Consider the following 23,135-nt stretch of genomic DNA (forward strand, 5'->3'; position numbering starts at 1 on the left):
TTTAAAATTCATCATTTTATCAAATAAAGACTGCATAGAAGAATTAGATCCTGCTGATGTAATTAGAACATCATCTGCAAAAGTTGAATTTTTGATGTTGTATTTTCTTCTATTTCAAAACCCTCTATGTCAGTACTGTTTCTAATCAAATTAGCCCAAGGCTCCATTACTAAAGTGAATAATAGTGGAGAAAGTGGACATCCTTGCTTTGTACCTTTAAGAATGGGTATTTTTGTGAAACATATGTTCCTACCTTAATATAAGCCAGCGTTCCTTTGTATAAATGCTCAATTAAATTTACAAATGCATCAGAGAAATTTGTGCACTTCAGTAAGGTAAACAGTCCCAACTTACTGAATCAAATGCTGAACCTATATCAAGACTAATAAGTGTTAAATCTTTCTTTTTCCTATTTGCAAAATCAATTAATGTTAAAGTTCTTCTTATATTATCAAAAGTATTTCTATTTACAATGAAGCCCGTCTGATCTATGTCTATAATGCCGGGGATAATTGTCTTCAATCTATCAGCAAAAATACTCATAAACATTTTATAATCAACATTAAGTAATGAGATGGGTCGATATGAAGAACATCTAGTTGGATCTTTATTAGGTTTTAAAATTGGTGAAATAAATGTATATTGCCAAGATGGAGGGTTATTAACTCAGTTTGGGCCAGAATAAAACCTTATGTATTAATGAATATGTAGTTTTAGAAAGGATTTTATATATCTCTGGTATAATACCATCATTACCCGGTGCTTTGTTTGATTTAAGCTTATTTATTTGTGTAATAACTTCTGTATATGAAATACTCTTGTCCAATAGTTTAATCTGTTGTTTATTAAGCTTTTTATTCATGTTTGTGGTTATAAACTCCTTTATTTTATCTTTAGGTTCCATGTTAATGTTGTTATGGTTAATCTTGTGAAAGTGATTTCTAAATTCATCCAGTATTTCTGGTATACTAGAAACATTCTTATTTTTCCTTAGAGAAAAGATTTCTTTGATATGGTTTTGTTTATTCAATCTTTTTGTTTTATTTTTAAGTCTATGTAAGTATTTGGGGCTTATTGAATAAGACAAAACTTGTATTCTCTAAAGTTATTTTAACTTTATGAGTTAAAATTTCTTTGTATTTCTCATTTAGTTTGTTTATTTCTTCAATAACTTTCTTGTCCATAATATTTTCTTTATTATTATGTTTATAAGAGTCTAGTTTACTTTGAATATCTAACAATTCCTTATCCCAAGATTTCCTTTTGTTATTATACCATCTGATACTTTGTCCATATAGATATGATTTTTAGGCATCCCGAACATAGACAATGGAGACTTCAGGAGTATTATTTATGTCTAGAAAATGTTGTACTTCTGAAAGTATATATTCTTTATAGTCTTTTAGCTGAGTTAAGTATGCTGGTATCCTTTTGATCTGAACATTATGAGTATTTTTTATCATGAATTCAAAAACAATTGAGTTATGATCAGATATAGGACATGAAATGATTTTGGAATTAATTAAATCTGTTACCATCTGGTTAGAAATAAAGACCCTATCTATTTTTGAATAAGTTTTGTATCTGTTAGAAAAAAGGTGTATGGTAATGATTTTGACTCTATCTGATTATTAATATCATTCAAATGATAAGAATTAGCAAAATCATTTAAATGTTTTGCATTAGATGTAATTCTTCTTTTCTTTATAGTGGTAGTATCACTTTCATGTAGTATACAATTAAAATCACCAGCTAAAATAATATCCCTATAGAGAATGATATGATCTTATCAATATGATGTTTCACTGTATTAATACCAATTCCAGGTATCCAGTATACATTAATTAAAGTGTAAGTCTTCCCATTAATTTGTATTGTAACCATACAAAACATTCCTTTGTCATCCTGATAAGACTTAATGGTTTTAGGAATGGGCATACTTTTATTCCATAAAATAGCCACTCCTCTTTTTTCTGAGTGTGCTCTGAACTAACCAATACTGCATACTTATTAGTGGCTAGTTTATCAATATCTTTTTTCAAGAGATGGGTTTCTTGCAGGAAGACTAGATTGGCCTTGTGTAGATTAATGTATCTTATTAGGCTTGCCCTTTTACACGGATTATTCAATCCATTAATGTTTAAAGAAATTCCTTTTAAAGATGTCATTTGGCATTTTTAAAACTCAAGAATCTTATGATCGAAATAACAAATAACAAGATAAATAATGTTACATCTCCTCTTTTAGGTGTACCTTTAAATATAGCTGTATTTATTAAATCTCTTATGGGATTTTCTATAGGATTCAATTTTGTTTGTAGTGACAATGAGTGTACAAAATATATTGTGGATGTCAAAATTATATACATATAACAATGAACAAGTGAAAATAATGTAAGGATTAAACCTTGCATCCCGCCTGGAGTTGAAAACTCCAACTTAGAGCAGTATTTACTACTCAAGTTAACCCCCTACCCTAAGCAGCAGTACCTCAGCTACCACCTTATCAATTTAATACTAGTTATATTTAACTGAGGTTAACAGTTTTCAATTCAATTATCTATCAAGACAAAACTACACATTTGGTAAAACAGCATCATATAAACTAAAATAAACTTTTTTTTTTTTTTTTTTTTTTTAAACTGTTCATACTATTATATAGATCTATGTAATATATAACACTTGAATTCTAATAGCATTCAAATAATCTTAATGTTAGAAATCAAGAGGAGAGAAAATTATGTTCTAACATTCATTTAAATCAAAAACTTTGGCTAATATGATTCAGACATTACATGCATTAAGATGCATCTGTTTTCTGTCATGTGAATTCTATCAACAGCTTCCAAAAAAATCTTGAATTGTTTGTATATGAGCATTTACTTAAACTCATTATTGTCAATAGAGTAAAATATTGTATTCATAAAAATTATTATAAATCATATTGCATAGTTATGGAGATTCTCAGAAACACCTGCGTTATTACCTAAAAAAAAAAAAAAAAAAAAAAAGCTATCACACACACATATACACACACACACACACACACACACACACATACACATATATACATAGATACACACACACACACACACACACACACATATATATATATATATATATATATATATATATATATATATATCTGATCTCACTGAGTTGTGTGTTAGTAGAGCACTATCCTACTTGCTGTCCCTAGAATAAATCTGTCTGCTTTATACAAAATAATGCACAGCAAACACATATTAGTAACCAGATTTTACAATCATGCTAACCTACTGCTTTAAAATATATCACATGACATTTCTTCCAGAATAGAGTTATAAGATTATTTATGCTTGCCAATCAGATGAATTAAATGAGTTATAGTAAAGTATATGTTTGGGACACAAGTTTTAACACAGATTATTATGCTACTGTTAAGTAGATTTTCAAAAACATTTAAATAAATGTTTCATTTTCTATGCCTTCTAAAATAAGATATTTACTTGCTACAAGAAACTACATAATCCAAACTCATCATAACTGACATATTTTATGAATAGAGTATTTTTCCTGAATCTGTGGTGTGTCAGTGTGATAACCTTGTCAATGTTTATACTAACTGCTTTCAGTTTCTCTGTGAAAATTCTGTGAGTGAAGCTTCTGAGGAAACTCATGGACACTATGCATGAGACAGCCCACATCCCAGATTGTCTCCCTTAACATTTTGGCGGAAACTTATTAAAACTTGTGGCAAACATTCATTTTGTCAATAGAGTAAAATATTGTATTCATAGAAATTATTATAAATCATATTGGATAGTTATGCAGATTCTCAGAAAAAAAAGCCATCACACTCACACACACACACACACACACACACACACACACACACACACATATATATATATATATATATATATATATCTGATCTCACTGAGTTGTGTGTTAGTAGAGCACTATCCTACTTGCTGTCCCTAGAATAAATCTGTCTGCTTTATACAAAATAATGCACAGCAAACACATATTGGTAACCAGATTTTACAATCATGCTAACCTACTGCTTTAAAATATATCACATGACATTTCTTCCAGAATAGAGTTATAAGATTATTTATGTTTGTCAATCAGATGAATTAAATGAGTTATAGTAAAGTATATGTTTGGAACACAAATTTTTAACACAGATTATTATGCTGCTGTTAAGTAGATTTTCAAAAACATTTAAATAAATGTTTCATTTTTATGCCTTCTAAAATAAGACATTTACTTACTACAAGAAACTACATCATTTAAACTCATTATAACTGACATATTTTATGAACAGAGTATTTTTCCTGAATCTGTGGTGTGTCAGTGTGATAACCTTGTCAATGTTTATACTAACTGCTTTCAGTTTCTCTGTGAGAATTCTGTGATTTGAAGATTCTGAGGTAACTCAAGGACATTGTGCATAAGACAGCCCACATCCCAGATTGTCTCTCTTAACATTTTGGCGGAAACTTATTAAAACTAGTGACAAACATTCGTTTAGCAGTGTAAATGCATCTAAACATGACAGAACCTCCACAATGTATTCCACAGATAATCACAGCCTCTATGCAAGTGAAATTAAACTCAAAATTACCAACAAGCAATAAAACTCAGCATTCTTCTCCCAACTCAATTTTCATACAAATCCTATTATTCACTGTGCCCACACAGTCTAAAGCATTTCTATATATTAATAAAGAAAAGAAAAGAGAGTAGAAAATAAAAGGGAGTGAGGCAGAAATAAAAAAATGTAAGAGAAAGCTGTAAGAAGTATATACAATGGAATGTTACTTACTGTTTATATTAATAGAGTTAAAAATAAAACATATTATTTACTCTTATTTAGTTCTGATTATTATTAGTTAAAGCATGACAGATTATTTACAAACAAGCATAAGCAGTATAATCAAGAAAGTATAATTAGAAATAGCATTTGAAGAACTTATAAACTTTTACAAGAAATAAATATGTTGTTATTCTATTAATGATATTTTCATTACTGTTCTCTCCCTGCCCTCCCCCACCCTTTACCCACTACATAATCTGAATAGAATGTCATTGTTTAAACAAAGAAAATAATAAAAGAAGAAGGGGAAAAAAAAAGGTAAAGATAAAAAATGTATCAAATTACTAACCTTACTTTTTCAGAAAGAAAAACAAATCGAGTCACAGCCTGCCATTAAATCCTCAGGCATTTTGACTGGTTATGAAACAAAACATTTCTTTGCACATAGAGAATAACTTTGATTAAATCTTTTCCAAAATATTTGTGGCTTTCTGGAAATGCAGGAACTATATTCAAAAAGATTAATAATGAACTAAAATGATGAGAGAGAAAAAAAACATATAACAAATCATTTGTTTTTTAGTCTCTTCTTCTCTGAAGTCTTCCAGGAAGCTTCAGTTGCCAATCTCTTTAATGAAGAACTAGCCCATTCCATTTCTTCTATTTTATCCAAAATCCTTTTTTCTTTGACAAACAGTAAAGCAGAGTCTAAATCATCGAAGACCTTAGGACCATCAGGAAGGAAGATTTTAAGCTTGGCAGGAAACAGAAGGTATGATGTTAAGTTGTCAATCTCGCCTTCATTCTTGCTGGATGGGTTCGGAGCCGATCCTCGGCTCCGACTCGGCACTAGCTTTAGCTCGAGAACTCCTTTTACCAGCTCGAGGCAACCCTATATCCCATGATGCAAGGCGGAACTACCTCAGATCTCGTTTGCCGCTTAGCGAAAGAGGTCTCCTTTGCCAGCTGAGGTAAGTTTTTCTTGTTAAAGAAGAAAAAAGTTTAGTTAGGGGTTTAATTTCCCTTCAGTGTTAGGTTAGCCTGTATTTAGTACAGCCCACCCTATTCCCTTCCTTTTTAAACTTTTAAAATAGTTTTTTCAGTTAGTTTTAGTCAGGCCTAGTTCCCCAAGTTATTCCCTTCCTGTGTGTCTGTGTAGGGATTAAGTTGTGTGTTTGTGGGGACTGTTTGTGTATATCCTTTTAGGATGTCTAGGGAAGGCAAGGTCTCAGGCTTCGAGAAGTGTGACCAGTGCTGTCAGAAAATGTCCCTGACAGACGGTCACACTTCTTGTGTGTATTGCCTGGGGCCTTTGCACCTGCAGGACTCCTGTGCGTTGTGTCATGCCTTTAGCCAGAGAGTCCTGCAGGAAAGGAGGAACAAATTGATCCTCCGAGGTTTGTTAAAACCTGAAGGTTCTCCTCCTAAGCAAGGGGCAGGAAAACCTCTTAAGCCACCGAAGGCTCAGGCTACAGTGTCCAAGCCTCCTCCGGTGGCTCCGGCTCCGCCGGAGCCGATATTGGCTCCGGCTGGAGCCGATACTTCTTCTGCTAGAGTAGTGGGTTCGGTGCCGGCCGGCTCCGATACCCTGACTACTGTTGCCTTGTCGGCTCTGGCTGGAGCCGACACTTTATCCAGCGTGGGCGCCGTGAGATCCTCGGCTCCATCTGGGGTTCAAGGGACTTCGGCTCCGATGGCTCCGCCCGTAAGAGATCCCGGTCCCCTTCGATACTAAGTATTCACTCGGCTCCGGGGTCCCCTTTTTTGTGGGAGCGGAGCCATCGGATCCGATCTTCGAGATCTTCCAGGCTGTCTGACCACGATTTGGAGAGGGTGGTAAGCAGGCTGTTGAAATCTCAGGCACTGGCCCAAATGCTCCATAGCCCGTCTCAACAGTCTTCGCTATAGCCCGATTCTTGAGATTCCTCCTCCGACTCCACACCAGAGTTCGGAGCCGGAGCTTCTTGGGACAGCGACTGTTTGATGCGGAGCCGATACATCCTTCGGCTCCGTCATCCTCGGCTCCGATCTCCTCCTTGAGACTTTCCTTGGAGGGATCCGTCGCCGGGTTTCCACTGTCGGCTCCGAGGGGCTAGTGGCATCGGACCTTTGTCCGACCCGCTCTCCCTCTCGGAGCTTCGCTTTGGTAAGCTCGGCGCCGACATCGCCTCGGAGCCTTCTCTCTCCTTGGAGCCGACCATTCCTGTTTCTTCGAGCGGTGTGTTCAGGTCTCCCGGGAGAGGAGCCTTTGAGGTGATGAGGAGTGTCCTGGCCTCTGAGCCTGGTCAACGGTCTATCCCTCTAGCTCCTCCCTCATCAGTGCCTGCAGATGCCTCTTGCCAGCCTCTTGCTCTCAGGCCCAGGGATCCATCGCCCCAGGTTTCCCCACTGGGAATTTCCTCCTCTTCCGAGGTTTCTCCTGACCCTGCAGGGGAACCCCTCGGAAGAGGCGTGTAAGAGGAAACACACAGACTCCCTGAGTCTACTGCATCTGATACCGACTTAGATGAGTCGGAGGGTTCCCACGGTCCCCTCTGAGGATGTCTCATTTTCAGACATCCTTGAGCTCCTCAAACAGAGGGGAATTGGCCCTCCATTGACCCCTCCGAGGATGAGTCGGTATACCTGGAGGCTTTTGGATCCCGACCCTCCACCTCCTGGGTGTCTCCGCCTTCGACCCACTCATGCAGGTAGTGGCTCGGAAGGCGTGAATGCTCCAGATTCTGTGGAACCTGTCCCCAGGAGACCAGCCAAGTTCATCACGGCCCCTTCGGACAAACAGTTCCTGTCCAAAGGTGTCTCTGTGGATGCTATGGTGGTGGCGGCCACTAAGAAGGAACTGGCGGATCCTTCAGTACCTGTCCATCCTCCTAATAAGGATTCTAGGACCATGGACAGGTATGGAAAGCGGATGTTTTCTTCAGCGACCTTTGCTATGCGTTAAGCTGAATTACCTTTGTCACTTCACCAGGCTTCAACGAGATATTCTCAAGGAACTGGGAGAAGTAGTCCAGGATCCTTCAGCTGCTGGGGCTCAGGAAAAGATTGCCTCTCAGCTAGCTATCCTGAATTCGATATCTAACTCCTCCATGCGGCTCATATCTTATGCAGCCCATGGAACGAGCAGGGCCGCAGGCACAGGTGTTGCTCTTAGACGCCAAGCCTGGATGCAGCTGTGTAATTTTGCAGACCCCTTTAAGGCGTCCTTCAACACCCCCTTTGACGGTTCGGCTTTGTTCGGACCTCAGGTGAAGGATACTTTGACCAGATGTGAACAGGACGGTAAAACTCTTTCTGCCGTTGGAGTCCAGTTTTCCACTCCTTCTAGACCATATCCCAAGGGTCAGAAGGGGGGGAAGATGTGGTTCCGTAAAGCCCAAAGAGCTACACCGGACACACGTGGTCAGTTTACCCCCAGAGGCAGAGGGGGTAACAATAATAGACGCCCTAGAGGCAGGGGGTCCTCAGAACCAGGGCAACAGGGAGCCTCTTCCTGAGAAGCCCTTTCAGCATCCCTGAGGTGTTGCCCGACTGTCCACCCTTGGAGGCAGTCGGGGGAAGAATTTTGCTGTACCCAGTAGCCTGGCAATCCCTATCACAAGAGAAGTGGGTACAGTCGATTATATCCGAGGGTTACAAAATCCCCTTCAAAGGTTTCCCGTACCTCTACAATCCCTTCCAGACATCTCACCCGGTCAAAGGGATTTGGCAAAACAGGAAGTTTCAAAACTCCTGGGAAAAGAGCCATCCAAACAGTGCCGGCAGACCAAGTAGGATCCGGCTTCTACTCAAGATTCTTTTGGTCCCCAAAAGGACGGGAGATTGGAGACCAATACTAGACCTAAGCAGACTAAACAAGTCTGTCAGAAAGGCAAGATTCCGGATGGTCACGCTGCAATCCATTCTGCCCTTTCTGGGCAAGGACAACTGGATGTGCTCGATAGACCTTCAGGATGCGTACTATCATATAAAGATTCACAGACGCTCCAGAAGGTTTCTCCGCTCGGCTGGGAGCCAGTCATTACCAATTCAGAGCACTGCCCTTTGGCCTCACTTCAGCCCCCAGAGTGTTCACCAAATGCATGGCAGTGGTCACAGCTCACCTGAGACGTCGAGGATTCCAAGTGTTTCCTTATTTGGACGACTGGCTCCTCTCCGCCACCTCCAAGGATCAGCTTCTTCGGTCCAGAGACTACACCTTACAGCTTTGCAAGAGTCTAGGAATTTCGTGAATTTGAAAATTCCTCTCTGCTGCCTTGCCAATCTATCACCTTTATAGGCGCAGAGTTAGATACCGTCAAAATGTTAGCCAGGCTAACAAATCAAAGGATTCTGGACATCCAGAAATTTGTTCAGCTTCTGTTACAAAGCAACAAGGTCAAAGCCAGGTTTGTCTTGAAAGTTCTAGGCCTAATGGCTGCAGCCATTGTTCTTCTTCCACTGGCTCGCTTACACATGCGTCTCCTGCAGTGGATGTTGTTCACGCAGTGGTCATACCACGATCTGCCCATGAGACACGAGATCTTAGTGACACAGTCTTGCAGGGCTCATCTACGATGGCGGATATCTTCCCCTCTTCTTCATCAGGGCCGACCCTTTGTTCCCCCTCCTCCAGTTGCCACAGTCACCACGGATGCCTCTCTGATCGGGTGGGGGGGGCATTATCAGGGCAGGATGGTCCACGGGACGTGGCAACCCATAGAATACCACCTGCACATAAATGTCCTGGAGATGAGAGCAGTGCTTTTAACGCTGCAAGCCCTCGACGACTTTCTTCCCACAGGGACTATTGCAGTACAGACGGACAACATGTCCGTGGTCTGGTACATCAACAAACAGGGCGGAACCAGGTCCTATCCCTTATGTCGAGAAGCTCTCAGACTTTGGCAATGGGCGATCTCTTCTCAGCGGTTTCTGATAGCAACGCACATCCCCGGCAGGTCCAACCTATTGGCGGACAGGCTAAGCAGATCTATTCTGATGCCTCACGAGTGGTCTCTCAATCAGTCTGTAGTGGATCAGATTTTTCTGAAGTGGGGCAGCCCTTGTTGCGATCTTTTCGCTACCCCTCAAAACAGCAAGTGCCCAGATTACTTCACACTATTTCCTCTTCCAGGCCAACCCTTGAGAGACTCTCTAACCCAGGATTGGCCTCGGGACTTCTTTATGCTTTTCCTCCCTTTCCATTGATTCCACAAGTCATTCAGAAAGCCACCGTTTGAGAGCCAAATTGATCCTCATTGCTCCATATTGGCCTCGACAAATTTGGTTTCCGTCTCTACATCATCACCTTCTGGTGCAGCCCTGGCATCTGGACCCAGTTCCGGATCTTTTGATCCACCAGTCGGGTCAGCAGCACCGGGCCATTCATTCTCTCAACCTCACTGCTTGGTTGCTCCACTTCCTTCCCTAGCCAGGCTACCAATGATTTCTGACTCAGTCAGAGACATTTTAGTGTCTTCTTTAAAGTCGTCCACTAGAACTGTTTATGCTAGCAAGTGGCGACGTTTTTCTATTTGGGCAAACGCCAGAAATATTGATCCTTTCACCTCTCCTATACATTCTGTTTTGGATTTCCTGGCGGAGGTTTTTCATTCGGGATCGTCATCATCCACAGTCAAAGTACAACTGGCTGCTATTTCCAAATTTCATGTTGGCTTGCAGGACAATAACATCATGTCTCATAGGTTATGCAAAGCCTTTTTGAGAGGAGTTTTTCTCCTGAAACCGCCTGTGAAACATCCTCCTCCGCAATGGGATCTGAACTTAATGTTGGCATCCCTAATTCTACCTCCTTTTGAACCGTCTGCTACGTGTTCTTTAAAGTTGTTGACATGGAAAACTATATTTTTGCTGGCTGTTACTTCTGCAAGAAGAGTTTCTGAGATTCAGGCCCTCTGTATTCGTTCACCTTATCTGGTGTTTCATAAGGCTAGGTTTTCGCTCAGAACTAACCCTTCCTTTCTTCCCAAGGTTGTATCTCAAGCCAATATTAACCAATCTATTGATCTACCAGTTTTCTTTCCTAACTATTCTGACAGAGCTGAACAGAAGCTGCATTTTTTGGATGTTCATCGTCAGCTCAGGTACTACTTACATAGGACTAAACAAGTTAGAAAATCAGACCAATTGTTTGTCTCCTATGCAGAAAACAGGTTGGGTCTTCCAGTATCTAAAGTGACCTTATCTAGATGGTTGACTTCCACCATTTCCTATGTGTACTCTCTAAGGGCAAACAACTATCTTCTAAGCCAAAAGCACATTCGACCAGGAGTCTATCCACTTCTGTAGCCTTTCAGGATAGACTTCCCATTGACACTATTTGTGCAGCAGCTACTTGGGCCACGCCTCATACCTTTGTGTCTCATTACAAGTTGGATTTGGCCTCCAGAGATAGGGCCAGTTTTGGTTCCACTGTTCTCAAGAGTCTGTTCCATTGAGCCACCCGGGATACAGGTGCTAGGGACGCGGTCCCATCCAGCAAGAATGAAGGCGAGATTGACAACTTAACATTTAGAAGTTATGTACCTACCATAACGTTCCATGTTAGTTGTCTTCTCGCCTTCTTTCTTCCTCCCTCCTTCCCCCTGGCCTGGACAGATCTTGGAGAGTTCCTATTAGATTGCTTCCTCTGGAGCATTGTTATGAGGACTTCTTTTAGGAACCATGGTTCCTAATTATATTAGGATAAGTCTTTAGCAGGGTTAGTTAGCTGCCAAACGAGATCTGAGGTAGTTCCGCCTTGCATCATGGGATATAGGGTTGCCTCGAGCTGGTAAAAGGAGTTCTCGAGCTAAAGCTAGTGCCGAGTCGGAGCCGAGGATCGGCTCCGAACCCATCCAGCAAGAAAGAAGGCGAGAGAAGACAACTAACATGGAACGTTATGGTAGGTACATAACTTCTAATTTTAAACTGTGCTTTTTTAAGCTCCCTTATTAGTGGCAGAAAAACTTTTCTTTTAGCAATTACCATGGAAGAATAGTCATTGTCAAAACGCACAGTTGTCTCATTAAACTTAACAGGAGCTTTAGCCCAAGCAGATTTAAGAACCATCTCTTTATCAAAAGATGATAGAAATCTAACTATAACTGATCTAGGATAGTTTTTGTCAGAGTTAGTATTAGCTATAGATCTATGTGCTCTTTCGATACCAAAAGAGAATGCTTCTGGTAAATCTAAAGTTTTAGGGAGCCATGTTGTTAAAAAAGAAGTAATATTGTTACCTTCAATATTTTCTGACAGTCCAAAAATCCTAATGTTATTGCGCCTAGATCTATTTTCCAGGTCATCCAGCTTTGTTTGTAAATGTGTATTTTGTTTCAGCAGAAACTCAATGTTGATTTCCTGTTCTTGTATTTTATTTTCCATGTCATTCACAGCTTCTTCTATGCCTGTCATCTGGATCTTCTGTTGTTGCAGGTCCATATGTAACAAGTCTATTTGTTTTGTAGTTTTTGCTATGAAAGTGTCTATTTTAGTATCCATTTTATCCATCTTAGCAGTAAGTTGCTGGACTATAATTATCAGAGACTGAAGTTCTTTCTTGATGCTGGAGTCTTGAGAATTTGTCTTACTGGAACTCATTTCAGACTGATAAACTGACAGGAAAATTTCCAAAGTAATTTCTGACAGGAATATTATTAAGATTTCCTTTCTTTTTTAGCTATAGTTCAAGAACTATATAAAACAAACATATTTAGAAAGAAAATTACTTCAAGAATTAATTTTTTAAGTAATTAATTCCTGTCAATGTAATGAAATTGGTGGAGCTGAAGAAATCTGCTGCTATCCTGTGTTCATCCTTGGCCACACACCCCCACTGCTGTGTTCTTGACAGCAGGATTAATTGCCCATATAAGATTGACAGCAGTACCACAGGGTAAACTACATATTTAACTGTCCGTGATGTATCATGCAGGCAGAGACGAATTCCTTTGCAAAGTATGTGAGAAGTTAAGCTTAAAAAAAAGGTAGGTGGACTTTCTCTTCCTTTGTTTCCAGTGCAAGGAAATAAAAGTTTTTTAAAAGTGCAAGCAGGTTTCTGGTACCTTCACAACACTGGAACCATACTGTAGTGAGAAAAGTAACCTAAGATTTGAATTTTTTATATGCGTTATATACTATATGCATAGTGAGAGTGTAAAATAAATATGTATGTACTCACATATTTTTGGGGACTGGAATAGAACAGATACCTGAAATGCACACATCACAAAAGAAATTAATGGAGTGCTTGGTAGAGGAGGGGAAGACAAAATGTATACAGTGTGTGGCTGTGAGAATACAGATGGACTGGGGCATCCTAATCAGGTAATGTATAGGGCTTGTCCTTTAGTCCACTATTACACATATTCAGGTTTCAGATGTTGGAGAATGATAAATCATGAAGTGCCCATATTTTCTTTATCTAGCACTTTTATTTTCCAAATAGGGTGAATGTTGGCTTTAGACAAAGGAGAACTGTTGACTGAATGTGCCCCAAAAGGCCAAGTCGCTCTTGCTGCTAGCTGCTGTTTGGTCTTCAGTCCTTGCTGGGGCCTCCACCCCCCCCCCCTTTTTTTTGTCATTGTGGACAGTTGTGGTTGTTGGAGATGCCAACTTTTAAATAATACCAGCCTTTGAGGAAACAGCCCAGTTTACAAACCAACCCCCTTTTGTCTATCCATGTTATCTGTAGTCTGTTTTGCCTTCTATCAGGATCTGGAAGATCCCTCCTGGATTTCAGCTGCCAGGAGGAAAAACTTCTGCAAAAAAGTAATGGCAGTAAACCTGTTTTCATGATTTACAATTGTTGGAGTTGGTGTTTTTTTTTTTTCTTAAAAGATGACACCATGCAATTTGGTAACTCTGCAGAGTGTTCTGACATTACTGGATTTATTAAAACTTTGACAATTTTATTGATGTATCCAATTCACAAACAGTATTGCAGCACATTATTTTATTTTGGCTGTTGGTTAAATAACAGAAAGCAACACTCTTTTAGAACACACACACTTTCTAACAGCTTATACCTATTTGCCATTGAGTTTTACACTGTATAAAACTGTTTAAGTAAACCAAAGGAAGATGCTTTGTAACTTAGGTTCAACTGTAGCATTCATGGTATCCTTTTCAGCATTTTTTTTTATAACTTGACTCTCGATAAGGACAGTTCCATTTTTTATCTACTTCATAATTTGCTTGATTTCTCCATAGGTTGGTGATATCTTTCTTTCCACTTTCAGGTGAGTGCATTTTTTTACAGCTAGAAATAAATCCAGTAAAGTCCTTGCCCCTTTCCCAAGTCAAATAACATTACACAAGATCTGCATTTCCCCCTTAAATTGTTCTAATTATGGAAACTGCGAAAGGGTAAGTATAAAATCCCATATTAAACCAGTATTGCATCTTCAGCAAATGGTTTAAACACTCAGATACAGTCTGGAGAGTTTTGTAGGAGTATAAAAATGCACAGAGACATTTCCAACCACATCAAAATTTCCTCACTTTTGTAACATTTCTGGGGACTTGGATAACTGTTTCCCATTCTGGATGTGTAATTGTAATACTCAGTTCTCCTTTGCATATTATTCTGAATTTTTCTGTCTTGCCACCTTCTTCTAACATTTTGTATAGTTTGCATATGACTACCTTTTTTCCTGGATGTTCTTCCCTGTTTTCTGTCAAACAACCCATTTGGCCATTCATACCTTTGGATTGTGTAAGTTTTAAAACCTGCTGCTTGTGTATGAATTTATTGTGTAGTTCTCTGTACCGTAGCCTTTGCCCTTATGTATTGTTACCACATCATTCTTTTCCTCTTCTCGTTAACATATCCCAGCACATAAATTCCCAATAAACAGACTTCTGAAAAATTCTGTTACCTTTTTTGTAATATTTCTGATGTAGCAAACTCCAACCAGGTTACTGTGTGCATCTTTTAGTGAGTTTGAGCTTTTCGTTTCTTCACCAGTGTCTCTCTCTGCTCTTTTTCCTGTCTAGATTTCTGTTCCTTCCCAGTTGTTGCATGAGGACAGCTTGCCATCTCAAGTAGTGGTTGAAGACTGTTAATACCCCGAGGTTCCCTAGTTTCAGATGTGCATTGTCATTCAAATGCATTTTATGCAGTTATGCAACTAGATGTCTGATCTTCTTGATGAACACAAATAGCTTGGATCCTTTTACAAGATTTAACAAACCATTAATATTGCATGATAAAAATTGCAAACATTATTATATAGCAGATCACTATTACATTACCTTTGTATATTATCTGCTGTTGTATCATTGGCAACTTTGTGAGGAACAGTACTTGTATCCTAAGCTGCATAAAACTTCTTATCAACTCAGAAATAAGAAAAAGAATTCAGCAGTAATGTGTACAAACTTTCAAAAATTATAATATTTTATGTTTCCTGTAATACACTTCCAAATAGAAGACAATTTGTAACAGAACAGAGATCCTGCGTGAGCATGGGCAGGGGTTTTAGCCACAGCAAATTAAAAAAAAAAGCCTATTACATTCTCTTAGTGCATCATTAATCCATTTTAAGAGCCTCTTTCCCCCTCCCTACTTCCAATTACTGTCATAAAAAGATACCTTTCAAAATATCTCACCCTTTCATTTAAATGTGAGGCCCAGATAATAAATTCATGACGCTCAAAATTATTTTCCTCTCAACATGAAATAACCTTCAAAAATTCAGATGCAATATTCTTACCTTTGAAGCCTCTCCCAGCTTTGCATTTCACATTTGTCTTGTATATTCATGACTAAATTGAAAGATACTGTTCCTTGTTGAATGGATTGTTCCTTTATAAATGTTTCCACAGTTTATTGAACCAAGAAATTCTTCTGTGTGCCCACTTGGGCAGGTGGAGATGACATTTTCTTCTCACAAAGTACTTCCCTTAACTGGTATCAGTAATGCAAACCTAAACACTATCTTAAAATATTGATCCCTTAAGAGGAGGTACCACTGTACATCTGAACCTTTCATATGATGTACTATACACCAAAGTTATGCGCTTTAGTTTTTTAAAATTTAAAAATATTACTTTGGTAAAATAAGTAATACACCTACATTCTGTTCAGGTGAATCAATATACCCAATGTGTCTGACCATTCAAAAGCAGTTCATTTATTAGTCAGCATGTTACTCAGCCTTCATTGACAGAGTCTTGCAGTCTTGTTTATTATTTTGTTTCTGATTTACCGCACAATCTGCTTTCTGCATTTCTAATGTCTTTCTCTTAAAGACTGGTAGACATGCATTTCTCCCCCTTCTCAGTTGAGCTACATTAGTTGAAGAGTCTCCCTCTACTGCACTTAAATGACAAGCCTTCACCTCCCACTTGAAGCATTGTATGGAGCTTAGTCTGTGCATCTTCATGAATGTAAAATGGAAGGTTCACTCTGAAACAGGTAGAGTACAGCATTTTAAATTCCCTTGACCTACACAGCTTTATGACATTACAAAAACACTGTTTGCCTTGATTCAGCTTAATAATCATGATTACACTACACCTTTGCTTCTGCCACCTTCATTTCTTTCCTAGGAGCTCACAGTTTTGAAAAAATCCTTTCTTTAAGTTCATAATGTGGAAGCAGAGAGGATTTGTAAAACTTCTTGTGGAGTGATTATGGGAAAAAAGCTTTGTGAACTCTTTTTATTCTATTCACTTCTTTTGGCTGAGCAGTTACATAATGACAATTCACCCTCTCAGCCTTTTCAGGAAAACCTGTGAAACATAGATGTTTGTATCGGTTCTCATCTTCTTTAGCTACAATTTTAGCTTGTAAAAGTTCCAGTTTTTCTTATGAGGTGGTTACTCTGTTTGTTTTTTTTTTTTTTTTTTTTTTTTTAACCTTCCTGTCCTTCAGCTGGTCAGAGTGAGAAGTGAAGGCTGCTTCTACTTACCACCATTTTGATTGACCATTTAATATAGTCAAATTAGTATAAATTTTATGCAGGTCTGACTTTGACTTGATTATATCCATTTCTTTGCCTCCAATCATCTTATTTGTCAAGAAATTCTCAGCATTAATTTCAACGCAGTCCTCCTTAGCCCAGTCGTATGGCAAAATCAAACTGTTAGAATCATCTTTTCTCTCTCTCTGCTTTATTTTCATCTTATAAGTAGGATTAATAAACCACAACACCAGTAGGACCTTAAAGAAGAAGTTATAGTCACAGTTTCAGTCCTTTAGAATTAAAATTACAGTTTTAATCCTGGAAGGAGAGGGGGTTATGCTCAAAGCATTTTGGAATGTAGTTTGATTTTTAAGTAGCTTTTAAAGTGCCCTGTGCAGGCCAGACCCTTGTTTTTATGGCCAAGTCATCCATTGGGATTTTCTGCCAACATTAAGAGCCTGTAGATTGTAAGTGTTAAGTGTATTTTAATATGCAAAGGAAATACGGAATTAGTGGAGGAGAGCTGAGCCATAGACTGCATGATTGTCGAAACAGGTAAATCTTTCCTTAAATATTGCCCTCAGCTTTTCAGTAACCATAGTAAGTAATATAACAATTTGGATTGTTGACTAATCCTCTAGTAAGTGACCGAACAATTTAGATTGTTAATTAACCACTACAGTTGTTCCATGCGTAGTGCTTTAGGGGCTCCTATAGTCAGAGCCTAGGTATTATTTGATCATGGGGCTTACAACAAGAACAAAACCATAATATTGTATACATATTTTACGTGCAATCAGTAGATTCCATACTCTGTGAACAAATTTTTAAAACTAGTAAACCTGTGAGGAATTGATTTGGTTTCTGGTGACTCTAACGCTATTTTTGGTTTCATTTATATTAAAATCTGTGGGACTTCCATACTGTGCAATAATTTCCTGGTGTTTTCCTGTTCATTCTTGGAGTAATATTGTTATATTTAGGAATTAAATGCATTTTTAGCATTATTGCAGATGTTTAGTTTAAGGTATATTTCTTCAGTGAACTGTGTGGAAAACGTCTGCATCTGCCACACCAAGAAGCTTTGGTGTAGCAAGTATGCCACTAAATGTTTAAGAGGCAGAATAGAATTCCTTGTAAAAGAAGTTGATATTGTACATCAGTCTGATTATCAGTTCAGTACTTGCCCTGTGTAGGCCTTTAGACTGTTGTGAACAAGCTGCCCTTATTTCCTTTTGTTAAAATGTCAAAAAAAAATGTAACTATTCTCAGAAAAACACAGAATCAAATGAACTACTGTTTTGATTTTTCCTTTGCTTATGAAAATTGTGAGATGCCCCTCCCCTCCTCCTAGACGTAGACAAAACTAGAACATCAGGACTACAGTTAAGACTTGAACCACGACCCAGTCACTGTTGTGCACAGGGACAGAACCTTAATGCACTCAAGACAACCCATTTTCATCTAGCAGACTGGTGCTGGAGGGACTGGACTGGGAGCGATGGGAAGGATCAGGAGATGCCAGTCTTATGGTAAGGAGGCTGCTCAGGCTTGCTGAAATATTAACATTAAGAGCTTAGTAAGCTCCATGTTGGAAGTGCATTGCCACTTGGTTGGGGAGGTTGTGCATGCACTGAAACATACATGCTCCTCCCAAAGGCAGCAATTGTATAGCTCACAAGGCTGCAGCAGGTTGGTGGGGATTAGGGCAAACTCTTCTGCAGTAATGTGACACTGCACCAGTGTCCTGACTCTCTGTCCTTAGTGGCCCCACTCATAGGTTGGATTGAGCCATGGAGAGGGTGAGCACAGACCCAGTAGACTAAGTGAATGAGAAGAGGAACTGGCCGCAACTGTTGAAACATGATTCTAGACCTGAAGCAATTTTAACCATTCTAATTCTGTAGCAGGGTAGGGCCTTCAGATTGCTTTCATCTGAATGACAGATTATCGAATTAAGTTTGTTGTGTTTATCATAATTTATAAAGCTGAGTCGTACATTCTTTCCTACTCTCTGTAACAAGGTTAAGAGGAAGCTGGGAAGTTTCAGCAAGTGAACCACATGACAGAGAAGTTCAGTAGGGCATATGGAATCAAACAGTCTAGGGACAGGCTCTGTTATCCACAAGGATGGGTGTGGGAACATGTCACTACACATCAGTGCTTAACCCTCCTGAAGTTTGGGGTGTAAGTGGTGGTAACAAATAGAAGCTCTATAGGGTGGAAGTACTTTGTGGTCCAAAAAACAGGAGGAACTGTAGGACTACAAGTATAGCCTCATAGCCCAATGGTTGAGGCTTGGTATAAAGTTTAAGGTGTTTACCTCACAGACTCAGAAAACAGGGTTTGATTCTCACCTTTGAGGGAAGCTAGCTAGGCTTAAAAATGCCATCAAGGTTAGCTAGTGTAGTACTTATCTGTGGACCTGTGAATTTTTAATGCATGTATGTTTATCTATATATCTGCATATAGGTAGAAACGTTTTGTTTGTTTGTTTGACAGGATGTAAGCTGCAATGAAATTCAAACATTACCACCACAGATTGGCAACCTGGAGTCTTTACGAGATTTGAATATTAGGCGAAATCATTTACTACGGTTACCTGAAGGTAAAATGTTTATGTTGCAGCAGATTACTCTATTAAAGGAGCAAAATATATATAAAAAAAAAACATTGTGCAGACATATGCTTTTGATAATATTGTTGCAACAGATGTGCATTTGTGTATTTTTGAGTATTTGTTAGGTTTTTATTGCCATTAAGTTAATTCACTAGTGTATGTGTGCCTGATTTAAGGCGTTTCTAAGCAAGTAGTGCTTTTATTTGGTAACCACTATGGTGTGCTCTGGCTTAGTAATAGTCATGCCATCTCTTGAAGTTTCTTTCAAACTGTCAGCCTGATACCTAGTATCATATCTCTAGCTGATCTTTATTCCATGCCTACAACCAATATGTACAGTTAAGCTCAGAAACAGCACATTCAGATTTATAACAGACTCCTCTTTCTTCTTGTTTTCAGAGAATTACGCTGTTTATACTGGCAGACATGTCCTCCAGTGTTTGTTACAGATGATAATCTTCCATATCACTGTTGCAGTATTCTTAAATAAAGGGATTCCTACCATGGGTAGCCCAGTGTCCGTCCACTATACCAAAGTCTTAGGATTTTATAGACGTTGTACATCACACGTATGCACTCTGCTCAAGGTGTACAACATAAAGGTGACATACGGACATTCATACATCAGAACGTCTTTGCTGCCAGTCCAAACTCAATCATTGATCTTCAGTCTGAACGTTCCTTCCACTGTGCTAATTACCAAGCTGTGTTTCAGATAAGTGCCCCTGTAAAGGCTGCCAGCCTAGCTAGATAGGATTTTGTAGATAATTCTGTCATTTGTAAATATTAATGTAAGCCCTTGTTCTCTTAAATGTAAGAACATTTTGGTAAATGTTGAACTTTAAAAATGTAACCACATTGCACTCTGCTAGAGGAAAGCTGATAAGTCAAGCATTGTATAATTGTCTGATCTCAAAATTCGGAGCCGAGATGTCTGAATGCAGGAATTCTTCCTATTATTTTGAGACCAGCGTTAATGGCTAGAATTTACATATGTAATATCTTTTATTCCTCTGACTTCCTAACCAGCTGCAAGATCAAAATGACTGTTAAACTTTGAGTTTCTGTTAAGCTGGGAAACCGAGAATAATGATATAATCTGAAATGAGACAGTGGTACTGTGTTAACAATTTAAGGACAGAGAGAGAATCAGAGTTTTTTTTGGGATTTGTCTTCAGAACTGACAACATCACCAGCACTGCCTTGCTCTATATGTAAGTTTATTTTTAGAACTGTGTTTGCTCTTAGATATAGATAGAAAATAGGAAGTCTGGTCTAGCTGTTTTATGTATTGATGTCAGAACTTTTCTACTGTATTATTTTAAGCATTTATTTGTGATCTCTGAAATCTTGACTAGCACTGTGTAGTAATAAGTATTGTCTTTTGTTCTTATTATTTATTATTAAATATTTTTAAACCTTTCAACTGTGGCTGTTTTATGTAGAGATAATTTAAGTCTAGAGTATGTATATAGTGATACTGTCCAAGCCAGTCCACATAAGTCTTGTTGTTTGTCACACTTACCATTTGGATAATAATATTGCACAGTAATAATTGGACACCCTTTGATAAGGGCCTTATTAGTAGCTAATAGTAGTTGGTGGCAAGTGGTATTACCATATAGTCTGGGCAGAAGGGGCATAGCTGGAGAACCTGTGCCAGCCTTCCCCAGGAGTGTCTGTGGGTTTGTATATAACTCGCATCTGTGTGTGTATGTGTGTGTGTGTCAGCTACTTGGGCAGGAACACGAAGCACTGGTTGGACAAAGAAAGTGCTGGAGGTTTTAGCTTGACCATTAGGCCGAGATCTGGACTCTATAGCTGTGCCATTGGGGAGTCTTATTGGGGATCTGGAGAGAAAGGGAGAAACCAGGCCCAGACTGACTGTGATCTCTGTGTGCTCTTAAGGGAAATTGTACTTTACTGTGTGTGTATTTGTTATCCTTCCCAATGTGGATGCCCCTCACTGGTGTTAATGGTGAGGATTGAGGCTCATTCATTGCTGGCCCAGTGCACGGGTGTCACAGCCCCATTGGGATTTCTTCTTATCTTTTTACTTCTTTAGCTGTGAGTTTACACTTCATCCCCAAGACTTTGCTTCAGCACCTCCACTGTACTGTTTCTCCAGCAGACAGACCACATCGTCAAGTAGATGAGAGCTCTCCTTTTTGCCCTTCAGACCTTTGTCCCCTTTTTCTTACAGGGCCTCTCAAAATCTTTACAGACAATACCACATCAACAAGCATGGAGAGACACAGCCCTACCTTCTTTGCTAGCTAGCTTTTCAAGTTGGGATCTAGCTGTCCAGTATCACATGACTCTTCAGGCTATGTACATTTCTTCAGAGTAAAACATAGTGGCAAACTCTTTGAGCAGGTCCAAAACACGGGCTCATGAATGGATGCTTCACAGAGGTGTGTTTCTGGACATTGTCCATCTGTGGGGGTACTCCTCAGGTAAATCTTTTTGCCTCCTTTGAACAGACAACTTCTCCTTTTTTTGCACCAGAGTATCCAGTCCTCTGGCTTGGATGGTGGACACCCTGTCTTTTTCTTGGAAGGGACTGTTTCTCTATGCCTTCCTTCCCTTTCCTCTAATTCCAAGAATCCTGTTCAAGATAAAGACTCCCCCAAAATCTTATTGGTGATTCCCTTTTGGCCCAGACAGTATTCATTCCCTCTTCTGCACCAAGCTAAGGGCAATTACCACAAGTTACATCACAGGGTCGACTTACTCACACAAGACAGGGGGTCTTTCATCTATCCTCACTTGTCCACCTTCAATTGACATTGTGAGCGATAGGGTTATGATCCTTTTTAAGCAACTTTTTTTTCTGAGGACATGCTTAGGGTGCTGCAGGAGGCCAGGAAACCTACTACCATGAAATCCCATATGTCCAAATGGAAGAGATGTTTCTGTCTGGTGTCCTGCTCGTAAACAGGACCCACTTTCTGTGGAGATCCCTCTGGTTCTTTGTGTGAGTTGCTCTGTTAGGTTAGCATATTCTTCTGTTAAAGTTCACCTTTCAGCAATTTCTGCTTGTTTGCCATTTACTCTTCCTCTGGCTTTTAGGTTTGAGGTCAAGCAGTTTTTTGAAGGCATTCTTCGTATCTGATCTCCCTGGAAGCCTGTTCCACTTTCCTGGGACCTTATTTTGTTCTTGAAAAATTCACTCAGGCCTCTCTTGAGCCTGCAGCTTTCAGCTTCCTTACAATATTGTACATCAGAGACTGTTCTTCTTTTGGCCCTTACTTCAGCTAAGAGAGTGCCTGAACTCCAGACTCCTACGACTGTTCCTCATTTTTAGTTATTCATAGAGACAGGGTGTCTCTTCATACTAATCCTTCTATTTTGCCCATGGGAGTTAGAGTTGTCTTTTAATCAGTCTATTAATTTGCTGTCCTTTTTCCCTTCTCCTAAATCTGCTAGTGAGAAGGTTCTTCGTACCGTAGGTTTGCATAGGCAGCTTAGATATTATTTGGATAAAACTGAGGCCATTTGCAAATCTCAGGAACGTTTTGTTTCCTTTCATCCCAGATCTCTAGGTCTGGCTATTTCTAAGCAAACCATTTCTTCATGGATCTGTAAGGTCATTTCTTTTTGTTACTCCTTTCATGAGTAGTGCTAAGAAACAGTTCTAGGTCAAACATTATCAGATGCACATGTTCCTCCTATTTCCTAGGACTGTTTCTCCTGTGCATGGAGCATACATATGATGATGTCTATAAAATCGTAAGGCTTTGGTATGCTGACTGGACACTGGGCCACCCGTGGCAGGGAATCCCTTTACTTAAGAATATTGCAACAGTGAAGAGAAGAAC

General features: G+C 39.2%; 1 protein-coding gene across 5 annotated transcripts in view; it reads left to right on the forward strand.

Moving 5' to 3' along the window:
* The window catches only part of LRCH3 (leucine rich repeats and calponin homology domain containing 3), a 3,082,729-nt gene that overhangs the window by 722,506 nt on the left and 2,337,088 nt on the right, over nucleotides 1-23,135 (forward strand). For all 5 annotated transcript variants that reach the window (XM_044070695.1, XM_044070696.1, XM_044070697.1 and 2 more), the window contains exon 4: nucleotides 19,197-19,302. In XM_044070695.1, the coding sequence (XP_043926630.1) occupies nucleotides 19,197-19,302 (106 nt within the window). The remainder of the gene's footprint in view (nucleotides 1-19,196; nucleotides 19,303-23,135) is intronic.

The sequence above is a fragment of the Protopterus annectens genome, chromosome 4.part1, assembly GCF_019279795.1.
Source record: "Protopterus annectens isolate FY-2018-M chromosome 4.part1, PAN1.0, whole genome shotgun sequence".
Taxonomy (NCBI): domain Eukaryota; kingdom Metazoa; phylum Chordata; order Ceratodontiformes; family Protopteridae; genus Protopterus; species Protopterus annectens.